The sequence below is a fragment of the Macaca nemestrina genome, chromosome 2, assembly GCF_043159975.1.
Source record: "Macaca nemestrina isolate mMacNem1 chromosome 2, mMacNem.hap1, whole genome shotgun sequence".
Lineage (NCBI taxonomy): Eukaryota > Metazoa > Chordata > Mammalia > Primates > Cercopithecidae > Macaca > Macaca nemestrina.
Genome location: NC_092126.1, coordinates 126,070,559 through 126,083,147, shown reverse-complemented (window position 1 = coordinate 126,083,147; position 12,589 = coordinate 126,070,559). Strand labels below are relative to the sequence as shown.

The following is a 12,589-nucleotide window of genomic DNA, read 5'->3' as shown; positions in this document are numbered from 1 at the left end:
TTTTCAAAGCAGCTATTTTGGCATCTACAAAAGACTTGGTGTCATCTGAGTCGTAGAAAATATATTTTAATCTTTCACAGCAGTGTTGTTTCTAAGATTTAGCATTTGGGGTAGCAGATGGAGTGGCAAAGAAGTTGCCTATAGGGGCAGCCCACTGCCTCGACTACTCTCCGCCCTCTGCAGTAACTTATAATTTGAAATAGGAAAGATGCCGTCTTTCGTTGGATGCATCACTGAGCTGCATGTTGTCAATTGAAGATTCCCAGATCCCTAATACAAGATTAGAGTGTTGCAAAGGCCTCTCTCGCTGTACTTCTGTGGCCTCTACCTGCTCCCTAGTCACTTTCTGTTTTTGCCTTTTCTCTCCCAAGATGGAGCAGTATTCAATGGATGACTCAGAGAAGACCCTCCAAGTAAAATTAAGTTTATATTTAAAATAGCCCCAAATTTCCAGCTTACAAAGTACCACCTAAATTGGTTTATTTCTTTCTTTGAACAGACACTGAAACCAGAAAACACAATTTTATTTCAGGCTCTGCTCAAGGGTGACCTTGAGTGGCAACTCACTTGGCCTTTCTGAGCACCTGTTTTCTTAAGTGCATAATGGGGCTAGCAATTTGCATACCATCATGCCGCCAAACCTGCTCTAAATTGGAGATCTGAATTCCCATTCTCTTGTGTAGCAGAGTTTGGACTGGTCCCATAGCAAGCAGTAAATAATAAGAATACAAACAATTATCAGAAGAGAAAATAAAACTGTAAACCAGACACAAGAAGTTCCTCTCGGTTTAGTGGAATTACATCTGATTCACAACTTGAAAACTAAGTCATGCTGTTCTCTTTGGAGAGTTGTGTTATTACCTTCATTTAAAAATTTTAAAAACACTCCTTCCAAATTGAAAGGATTTATGAAGTCCTGGCATGTATGTAGACCAACCCTAAAATTTCTTCATGCTCTAGAGTAGAGAAAACAAGAAGACTTGGAATAAGACAGAGCTGGATTTGAGTCCTGCCTCTGTTTTGTATTATCTTTGTGAGTCTCTTAACCACCAGGGTTTCCATTTTCTTGTCTGTAAAATAAACCTTCTCTGTCTACCTTACAGAGTTGCTATAGGGCTCAACTGAAAGTTCTCTGTTAAGTGTAAAGCTCTATATCAATGTAGAACATTAATGTTATGATTTCCTCTTACCAGTAACCACGACTTTGCCACATCCCCACCCCAATACTCCTTTAACGTGTATGGTTCAGTGTTTGAGCAGTAGGTGAGACTCTGTTTCTGGAACCAAGCTGTCTGCTAATCCAGCTCCATCACTCACTAGGAAATTTTATGCCCTCCTGAACTCGATCTTTCCATCTTTACAACAGGGATAACAGAATGTACCTCATAGGTCCATTATGAGGACTAAACCACAATGTGCTGTGCATAGTGGCTGGCACATAATAGGCAATCAAGGAGTGTTAGCTCTGGCTATTTTTCAGTCCCCTTCTCTAGCCACTCCCAACTCTAGCAGCTCTCCAGAAAACAACCTGTATTTAAAAGAAAGTCTCTCCTTTATTCTTTATATAGGGCTGGTTCAGTCCTGGCCAGGTGTTTGTACTAGACGAGTATTGCGCCCGAAATGGAGTCCGAGGGTGTCACCGACATCTCTGCTACCTCAGAGACTTGCTTGAACGGGCAGAAAATGGCGCCATGATCGACCCCACCCTTCTTCACTACAGCTTTGCCTTCTGTGCATCCCATGTCCATGGGAACAGGTAAGTGTGTGTTCGTGTGTCTAGAGGTGATCCTTAAGAAATGGTACTGGCAATGGTTTATGGCTAGTCTTGCTTTTAGGATCTGCCTGTCCTCATTCCTTCAGTAGTATGTGCACACGTACACACACACACACACACACACACAAAGGGCACTAACTTTCTTCTCCTTTCAAGAAACTTAAAATAAATTGCAAGCAGGGCTTTCTAGGGCAAGCTCGGAAGTTAGACCAATCTAGGTTCAAATCATAGTTCTTCCATTTACTAGCAATAACCTGGTTGGTAATTAAACCCTTTGTGCCACGGTTGTCTCATCTGTAAAATGGGATGATTGTATACCCCTGGGGTTGTTGAGAGAAAGCAAGTACATATAAAGGGCTCAGTATAGTGCCTGAAACATGGCAAAAACTATAAATATTTGCCTTTGTTTTTGTTATTTATTTCATAATTGCTTAATGATTATGTCCTTAGTGTCAGTCACTCTGATACACATTTAGTATGTGTGGTGAGTAAAAGCCAGACATCAAACAAGGGCAGAGTTACATTCAGATTGGTGCTCTGACTCTGAGGAAAGGGAATAAAATTCCATGACAAAATTTAATAAAGAAACATGACTCAGATGGAATGGCAAGATGGCAAGGAGGACCTCCCTGAGGAAGTGATGCTGGAGCTGAGAACTAAAGCATGTGTAGGAGTTGAGTGGTTCCAGGCAAAAGGAACAGCATGTACAAATGTCCTGCAGAAGGAGGAAGCCAAGTACATTTCCAGAGCTGAAGCAAGCTAGGTGAAGCTGGAAGGCAAAGATGATGACAGCACTTTTAATTTAGCCATAGAGCCTGGAAGAACTTTTGAGATCACAGTCTAATCAACCCCCTCATTTTGTAGGTTTTATATACAAGCCCAGAACCTCAAGTCTCCTGACTCTGTACTAAGTACTCTCTTCCTTTAGACCTTGCCCAGCTGCTGGAGGAAAAGATCCATGTTCTGAATAATGCAAAGCAGCAAATAATTTAAGAACATTGCCATTTGGCTCTGGAGACATGGAATAAATTTCCACACTGCCACAGCCAGTTTACTATCTCAATGTATGTAGCCTTGCATTAGTATAAAGACAAGCCTATATTATCCCAAAGCTCCCCAACCAACAGCCAGTGAAGCCACACCCAGGAAACACTAGGTGGCTTCAGAAACCCAGCCTCAGATGCAAAAGTCGCTGCTCTGGAGAAATCCACATGTGGGAGAATCCAAAATTGACTACATTTATTTTAAATCAGAACTGTGTCAGTCATCTTCATCTTTCCAAGCTATGCAACTAAAATCTCTGTAGGATTTTTTCTGTGCTTTTCCTCCTTCTAGCACTGGTATATTTTTATGAAATGCAACTTCAACATTTAGAGCTAGATAACAATAGCATTGTAGGTTTGAATATTTAACAGGCAACAAGGTTATCATCACCTCCCATTGTTATAAGGTTTGCTAGCCCAGCGCGTGACCTTTTATTTGCATAAAAGATACTCATGAAAACTCTGATACCTGGGGGGTATCTGTGCATAATTCTGCTTTTTATAAATATGTACACTTTGATGACTATCTGTTACAGCCTCTTGGACTGAATTTTTTAAAGAGAGAGAGAGAGAGAAGTTGCATTATATTCTCTGGGTTGTCACACTGTATTCTACATATGTTACTGAATAAGAAAGTGTTATAAAATAATGAAGTGTTTTTGTAAACTCCCTGGTAAACATCATCATGAATTATGATACACATTGTCTGGATTTCATATTGTAAGACTGCCACTTGATTCACAGTTAGGTTTATACATCTTGTCATGGAAACAGTTTTGGATATCTTATTTTCTTTTCAGTTCTGATTTTCCTTATGCAAGTTTGCATCTTTTTTTCTTATTATTTTAGTTTGAATGCATTTGCGCCTGCTTTTTCATGCACCCTTCTTTTTCTTTCTTTTGTTTGTGCATGTGCGCGTGCTCTTGATTCTCCTATGGCTGGCCACACTCTGTGCATGCCTCATGCGACCACCCCCTCTCCAAAGTCAACAAATGCATGTGTACCTTAGTGGGCTGCCACCAAATGCAGACCCTGAAGGGAGCAAAACTCCCTCCCCACCTGAACCAGAGGCTAAAAAAGATACCAAAAAGGAATCCAAAAAAAGAAAAGATTCCAAAACCCAGGCAAATCAAGAGCCGAAAAGGTAAGAAGTTACGTGTGTATTGGCTTGTGTTTGTGATATCTTTAGCCTTTCCCCAAGCCTCCATCCATGCCATCACTTCCACTTTTGCAAGCTTTGAGTATTCCTAAAGTCTCTCTTTCTTTAAGCATTTTCAAAGGTGCAATTAAAAAAAAAATTCTAGCAATGGGCAAAAATACCATGTATTGGGACTAAATTTGAGTCAGGTGTTCAGCAACTTTTAAAATATGTTTATATTGAAAAGACTAATTGAGCAATATGTAAACAGAATTCTAAGTCAGATTGCTTTTTTAGTGGCATCCAGTTAGGGGCCTGGTACCTTACCAAGTCATTCATAATAAGCAACCCATGCTTTATCATTTTGAAATTATGTTTAAGGAGCAAAAAAAAAATGGATTGGCATAAGATAGGCCTATGCATTTATAGTAGTGCCATCATTTTCAGCAAATACCCATTAGTTCTACATTCATCTCATAAAAAGAAATTCATCTCAAATAATGATTTATAATAATGGCACAAGATAAATTCTATTACCAAATTAATGCTTCTCAGTAGAATCACTTAAATACTGAGATCATCTTTAAGGCACTTTTAAGTTCAAAAATTTTGTTTATCCTGTCCTGTTTCCTATGTCCTTTCTTTGTGGGTTTATAAATTGGCAAATTGGTGAAAATTTTTCCCTTTTAAACTAGATTTGCTAATTATTTCCAATTTTATTCTGTGTCCTTCTTCACCTTTTATACCCTCACCCAAAATTAACACTGACAATTTAAAGTTTTTTGTTGTAGTTTTAGAACTGATTACTCTGATCCTGGCATTGCCAAGCTACCCAAAATTCTCAAGCGTGTATGCTGTATGCTTCATCATTATAAATTTATTCACTGAATATTTCTAAGTCCTGAAATGTATACAGTTCATTTGTTGACAGGCCAAATGAAAATGCAAACTTTTGCTTTCTAGAGAATGTGGCAGGCTGTCAGTCACTATATGCGGGTCCAACAGGGAAGGTCAAAGAAAACCCTGATTCCATGGGGCCATCCATCTCCTTCACCACAATATTTAAGGATAGAGGTGAAATGCAGTTTCTGATTGTGTTTCACTGTAAAAGTTAGATCGCAAGGCAACAGTAACTTGCAGTTAGGAAGAAAGTGCTTGCAGAATGTTGTAGGTGCCTGAAGGTCAGGTCTGACACAATGACAAGGCTTCAGAGAGGAAGCCTTCCTGGCTGCTGTCCAAGGTGCTGCTTTTGGAAGGCTCAACATCCAAGGGGAGCAGAGAACAAATGGCCACTGTTAAAAGGCACACTTGCTTGAACCTGATCTATTTCTCAGGCCACGAAAAGATAACCAAAATGATCTTGACTGGTCCTATTGAGGCTTATGTGTGTGTTTCAGAATCTGTGTTTGCATTGCATTTTTTAATAAAGAAGATATCATAATATTAAGTAGCAGTTGTGTAATATTCTACAATTTACAAAGTGCTTTCAGACATTTGCTGTAAAATGTTCAGATTAGCTATTTTTATATCCATTTTGCAGATGATGATAAAGTCAAACATCTGTAAATTTAAGTGGCAAACCTAGATGTTCTAAGTCCAAAGCTCTTTCCTTTCACACTATATCAGGACTGTACTTATATGCTGAAGACCTGAATGTTAGAGCCTATTCTGCATAAATCTGGGAGTATCAGATTCTGTTTCTGTGCCTCAGTTTTCTCATTTCTGTAAAATGAGCAGACTGAATCATAGTATCTGAAATATCCCTTTAACCTCTAAAATTATCTTCTATGGATTACAATAGCAAATGAAATAGTCAATCGTCAGGTTTCATAAATAAAAGTATTTTCAAAGGTGCAATTTAAACAATCATAAATAAAGTTTAATTAAAATAAGGATAACCACTACCATTTAATAATTACTTGCTATATTCCAGGCACTAAGTGAAGTACTGTTGATATATGTTATCTCATTTTATCCTTATTACATTCATATGAGATAAGTATCGTTATTACCCTCACCCAATAGATGAGGGCTTGAGGCTCACATAAATTCAGCCACTTGCCTGAAGCTCATAACAAATAGCTGTCTGAGCCTGATTCAAACATGGATTCTGACTTTGGCGCTTGCATTTGTAACCACTCTACCTTCCCACCTGTCCAAGATTAGCTCTTGTATATGGTGTGAGATGCCAAACCCAGCCATTCGATATTTGTTTCAACATTTCCAGGTGAGATGCTACAGCAGTCATCTGAATTAAAGAGAAGCCTGAAGATGGCCAGAATTAACATGGCCTACCTGGAGATTTTAGCTCTGTGGAGAAAACCAGAGTTTATCTGGAGTTTTATACCACCTAAGGGGAGAGTCTCCTTTGAACACTAATTAATCGCCTTTGGGATTGGGGAAACCACATTCCAAACCTTTCACCAGCATGACCAGCATTTGGATGTGGAGATGTTATCTATTCTTTGTTCCAGATTTAAAAGGAATTAATGGCCGGGCGCAGTGGCTCATGCCTGTAATCCCAGCACTTTGGGAGACCAAGGCGGGTGGATCACGAGATCAGGAGATCGAGACCATCCTGGCTAACATGGTGAAACCCCATCTCTACTAAAAATACAAAAAAAAAAAAAAAATAGCCAGACATGGTGGCGGGTGCCTGTAGTCCCAGCTACTTTGGAGGCAGAGGCAGGAGAATGGCATGAACCCGGGAGGCGGAGCTTGCAGTGAGCCGAGATCGCACCAGTGCACTCCAGCCTGGGCGACTGAGCAAGACTCCATCTCAAAAAAAAAAAAAAAAAAAAAAAGGGAATTCATGACTCGTGAAAGCAATGGCCCTTTAACTGCCTTTAATGGAATACAGCCCATTCTCACTGAGATTTCACAACCAGATTCAGATTAGGTAAAAAGATGTTTTTTCCTTATTATTAACTCAGCATTTCCACAGACAGAGGCAGAACCTCGCCCTGCTGCAGCTGGAAATCATTAATGACCACTGAGGTGGCAGTGACCAAGTTTCTCCCATCTGTTCTGGAAGCTTGTGCACCATCTCTATGAAAAACTGTGTTCTATGAATCACAGTTACTGCAGTCAAGAGTAGACACATCTGGTCAATCAGGAAGATGTTTGCTGTTCATAATTTCAAACTCTCGGATATATGGAACCATCCACATGTTTGGCATTTTTTAGAATTACTGGGGGTAACCCCCCCCCCACACACACACACAGGACATTTGGCAATATCTGGAGATATTTTTGATTGCCACATCTGGGGAGGAGTGGTACCATTTTCATCTAGTAAGTAGAGGCTAGGGATATTATTAAACATCCTGTAACGTGCAGGAGAGACTCCTGAAAACAAAGCCAAAAATGTTAATAGTGCCAAGGTCAAGAAACCCTGTTTTAAACCAAACTCCCTGGTGATGAGCTGAATTTTTCTGTTACATGGATTTGTTGTTTCTTTTACACAAGGCTTACCCTATGTCTAAAAGCATAACAGGTACCACCACTGATTTTCAATTTTTACAGTGGTTCTCACACTTTAGTGTGCACATAAATCATGAGGAGATTTGATAAAATGCAGAGTACTAGGTCCCATCCTCAAATAATTTATTTTGGCAAGTCTTAAATGGACCTGGGAATCTGCACTTTTAATAACCCCTCTCTGCCTTGATTCTAAAGCATTTGGTCTTTAGATCACACATATTTAGAATTTTGGTTGTCAAACTAGGCTGCCCACTAGAATCACTTGGAGAGGCTAAAAATGCTAATGTCTGGGCTCCACCTGCAGACATTAATTAATCTGGAAAGTGGCCCAAACATCGTGAGTTAAAAATCTCAAGTAATTCAAATATGTAGCAAAGTTTAAGACCCACTGATTGAGAGAACATTAGTTTGAACTAACTCTTTAGAACTGAACCCATTTTCTGAAAAGAGAGACGGAAGAAAAAGGAAAATGTGAGTATGTTCAGCTGGTTGCATTTGGCGATCATGAAATCCACAGATGTAAATTGCTACATCTTCTAATTTTTAAATCAGCTTCTAAGGTTGCAGTACTTAATTCTCACCATAATATTTTTAGTATTCTTTCTAGATGACATTTAGATTAGCATCACTTTGGTCACTATCCCACAGTGACAAGGCAATCAAACAGCTCTGATGATTGCAAGTTGCGTCAATGTTCCTTGGATCCCTTTATTATTGGGATTGGAAATTTTTCTCATTTACATTATTATTTAACATTTCTTGAATGCCAGTGCTGCTCTTCACATATGGCCTGTGTAGAAAGTACATTGTATCAGCAATTAACAAATCTATAATGCCAACCGCCCCAATCCAAAGTAAGCTGCATAGATTAATGAGTAAAGCAGATGTAAAGATGGCATGAATCTTAAAAATCTCTGAAAGTGTGCTCTAAAGATTTCTTTTGGGAGATGTATTTGGAGCCAAGGTGCTGCCCATGTTCCGAGACCACGTGATCCCTTGTAGGTTAAGATTTGAGTAAATAAACAATCGAATGGAACTCACTTTTCTCCTGTTACTCTGCTAGGATTCCTAAGTAAGTGGTTTCATCCTCCCAGTTGCCCAAGATAGAACCTCAAGAGCCATCCTTGACTTTTCTTTCTCCCTAGTATGTCACAACAATTCAATTTCTATATCCTGACAATGCCCTTAAGTATCTCTCAAGTACATCCATTTCTTCCTCTCTTCAATGTCACTACCATAGTTTAGGTCTCTATATTCTCTCCCCTGGACCACAATGATTGCCTTATTGACTGTGCCCTTGCCTCCAATGTTGGGCAGCCCTTTCAATTCATATCACATAATGGTTCCTTTTATTTCTTTTTGGTGAATGCCTTCCTAGTAGCAAATGAGTAACACATTTTTTTCTTTCACTCTAACTCCCTCCTCTCTCTTTCTCATACCCATGCGCACCCACACACACACACACACACAACGACATTATGTCTGGTGCTTCTCAGCTCTTCTTCCCACAAAGATAAAGGGCAAAAACTGTGTAGTGGGGATAGCTCTGTTTTACTGACCTCTGCGTATAGCACTTTATATAGCAGGCAGGCATGGATGCAGTATAACAAACACCCCCACATTCTTGGTCTCATGTTACACACTGACCACAAGGATTATTGCACTTGTGAACATGAGCATGTCGCTAGCTGGCCTTCCAATTCTGAGCAAGGCCTTGCACATGGCTGAGTCATGCTCTCTAAATTCTAAGGAGCCAGCTTTACTTAATAGGAAGTACTTGGAAGAGAAAGTGGGAAAAATTTTCAAACAAATTTCAAGTATAAGTAGGCATCCCAGATGTCCAAGGAGAAATTCTCTTTGGAACTTGTCTCCTTTTAACCCACGTGACTCTCTTCCTGACTTTCCCCATGAGAACAGCAGATTTTCCTATTGAGACAAGAAATCTTGTGAAATATGCTAAATTACCTCTTCCATTGGTACAATCTTTCTGGCCCATAACAAACCATCAAATAATGTGTTTTTTCCTTTTAAAATTCCAACAATGTGTCTTTATCCCATGGTCATTGAATTAACTGGTACAAAAACATATTTTCAGATGTCACACCCCTTTTAGAGTGGATGTGATATCAAAAAGTCACACATACTACTGGTCTGACCACTCAGAATTGTGTATATAATGTCTTCAGAATGGAATCTAAAGATTAATTGTCTATATTTGTCTAGAAATAAAGAAACACATCTCTTATTCCTCAACGGGAAAAATCTATGTAGTGCCAATTTTTTAAATTGGTGAAATGGGGGTGAAATGCATGCTTTACCTGCATTTTATACAATTTCTCTAATCATCTGTTGTGTTCTTGCTTCATTCAATACCTGGACTGAGCCTGAGCCACTTTGACTAATGTCCTTGTGCCCATAGCATCCATATTCTTTGTGATTGTTCAGTAGAGAGAGACTTCTCAACTCCTTTCATCCTTTAATAGAGTTAATGACACCTTCTGATACTGTTGGGTTATAACCACATATTTAGAAGAACTGTAAATAAGTCAAGACAGTCCTCACTGGTATATTTTTGCCCCTTCCAAGCCTGGTTTTGAAATTAACTAATAGCCCCAAGAAGCTACAATGCACACTTGTAATATTGTAGAAATTGCTTATTGTTGCTTCCTATCTTATTCTTTGTGATACAAACACTTTGATATATTTGTTTTAGCAGCATGTCTGAGCCCCAGGGCATCAGGGCATAATTAGAAAAGGGCATGTGCTGGAAGGAAAGGAGAGGAAGGGGTGAGGCTGGCTTTCATAATGAAGCAGTAACTATGGGATGTGAGAGCCCTAATTATAATTTATAATTAACATAGGATTGTACAAACCATATAGATGAGCAAGCAGGGATATCTCCTTTTGAGAAGATAATGCTTTGGTGCTATCTTGAAATTGTGGTTATTAATCACTTGAAAGAGACAAAGGAAAACGTTCCATGCAAGGATTAAATTCAAAGGTATCATTCTAAAACCAGAAGTAATAAAGAGTTAGTTTCTAGGAGAAGTCTTTTTCTTTTTAAGTCAGAGATTAAAAGAGGATGTTTAGTCTAAGTGTCCTATTCAGGGAGCACTGCAAAGAACGTCTACTAAGATATTCTGTCCCTCTCTGTCCCTTTAAGCTCTCGTGTTTCTGGGCTGGAACAATTTCGTAGCAAGTAGGATTCAGTTATCATGCTTGTTTAAGGACATTTTCATGGATCCATAATGCGGTCTGCAGGCATGCATCCATTTGGAGAGAGAGAATATATCATGTTTACGGTGCCTGCACCAGCATATGTGGACATTTGCATTTGGAGATGAAAGTATATTCCCTCTTCAGCTGGAGTTTTACCCCTTGTTGGTAGTGACTGGAGCCTGAAAGCTGGTTGTATGCAGAGCAGTGGACCAGACACTCTTTCCTCTTCTGTTGAATTCATACATTTTTTTTTTACACCTGGATTCTGCCCTTAATCACCAAATAGATGCAATATCAGAACATATAGATCATTGTAAGCTTTGAATTAATTTAGCATCCTGACCCTCTTGAAGAGACATCTTGCCTTTCAAAAGAAGGTTTTGTGGCCCAGCTTTTAACATAATATGGAGAACCATTCTAGCAAGATAATGAACTGCTAAGAATCTGTGTGCTCACCTGGGTGTGTAGTGACAATTTAATGACACTAAAGAGGTAAATTCATTTCACAAAACACACTGAATCTTGAATTCTTTGACTACACTGTTCACACTTAATTTCAAATATTAAAATGTTTCACATTAAAAGCTCAGTACTTAATTATATTAATCCTATAATCGATATTAATTAATAAGCTCCAGGTCAGAAGCATTTGGGAAGAAGAAAACAATTTGCATAAGCAGTCACTCAAAGGATGGGCAGCTGGGTTATGGTAGTTTCAATTTAACAACAACAAAAAAAAAAACAGAAAAATACAACTCTAGATGTATTATTATTTGTGACATGGCTCAAGATGGGAGACTGTGAGGAGAGTGAAGATGACAGAACTGGTGCTAACCACTGTGACAAGAACTTGAAGAGCAGCCGACGTGACATCTTTCCTATCATGCTGCCGAAAATGTCAACTTTGTGAAGGACAGTGAGAAAATGGTTTGCCGAAAACTTGAAAGGTGGATTGCGGAGATGCCCGCCGTGTCAGATGCAATATAGTCTGCTGTGGCTGGAGAGACCCATTTCTGGCTCCAGTGATGGCCTGCAGGTGGGAGAGCTTCCAGTCTTCAGCACAGCTCCAAAAATGACTGCACTTGACTTGCATATTGTCTCAAGTTTGCGGGACCATGATATACAAGAAGTGGGTTGTTAGCCAGTGTGCAGTTAGGTGGAACCAGAGACCAGGGGCTATGTTCGCGTGTGTGTGCACACGTGTGTATGGGTTTCTAAAGCTAAGTTCAAAGGCATCGTCTATTAAAATTTGGAACATTGTGAAGGAAGGGATATGGGCTTTATGAACTTACATCAAGTTCAATATAAGTAACAAAAACTAACTCTGGATAATCTAAGCAAAGGAGAATTTATTAGGATGATGCTGGGGGCCTCAAAGACAGGGAAGGGAATGCTGGAATCAAGTCAGCTATGGAAGAGTAGAAAGCAGGACTGATGCAATGGTTCTTACCGTATGTTAGAGTAACATGGGAAACCTTAAAAATGCCAATGTCAAGCTGGGCACAGTGGCTCATGCCTGTAATGCCAGCATTTTGCAAGGCTGAGGTGGGAAGATCGCTTGAGCCCAGGAGTTAGAGACCAGTCTGGGCAACATAATGAGACCTTGTGTCTGAAGAAAATAAAAACAAAATTAGCCGGGTGTGGTGGCATGCTCCTGCAGTCCCAACCTCTCAGGAGGCTGCAGTAGGAGGATCGCTTGAGCTTGAGATGTCAATGCTGCAGTGAACCGAGACTGCGCCACTGCACTCCACCTTGGACTGAATGAGACCCTGTCTTGATAGATGATTGATTGATTGATTGATAAATAGATAGATAGATAGATAGATAGATAGATAGATAGATAGATAGATAGAGCTTTGAGGATGGGACCGTTCACAATTCTAATTAACAGACGAGATCAAAAACTACTGACCTGTAAGGACAGTCTGGTCA

The 12,589-nt window shown here is 39.5% G+C and overlaps 1 protein-coding gene across 12 annotated transcripts in view; it reads left to right on the top strand.

Annotated features, from left to right (window-relative positions):
* The window catches only part of LOC105483175 (calcium dependent secretion activator), a 491,506-nt gene that overhangs the window by 352,375 nt on the left and 126,542 nt on the right, over positions 1 to 12,589 (top strand). For all 12 annotated transcript variants that reach the window (XM_011743930.3, XM_011743979.2, XM_071092026.1 and 9 more), the window contains exon 13: positions 1,569 to 1,756. In XM_011743930.3, coding sequence (XP_011742232.1) covers positions 1,569 to 1,756 — 188 coding nt within the window. The remainder of the gene's footprint in view (positions 1 to 1,568; positions 1,757 to 12,589) is intronic.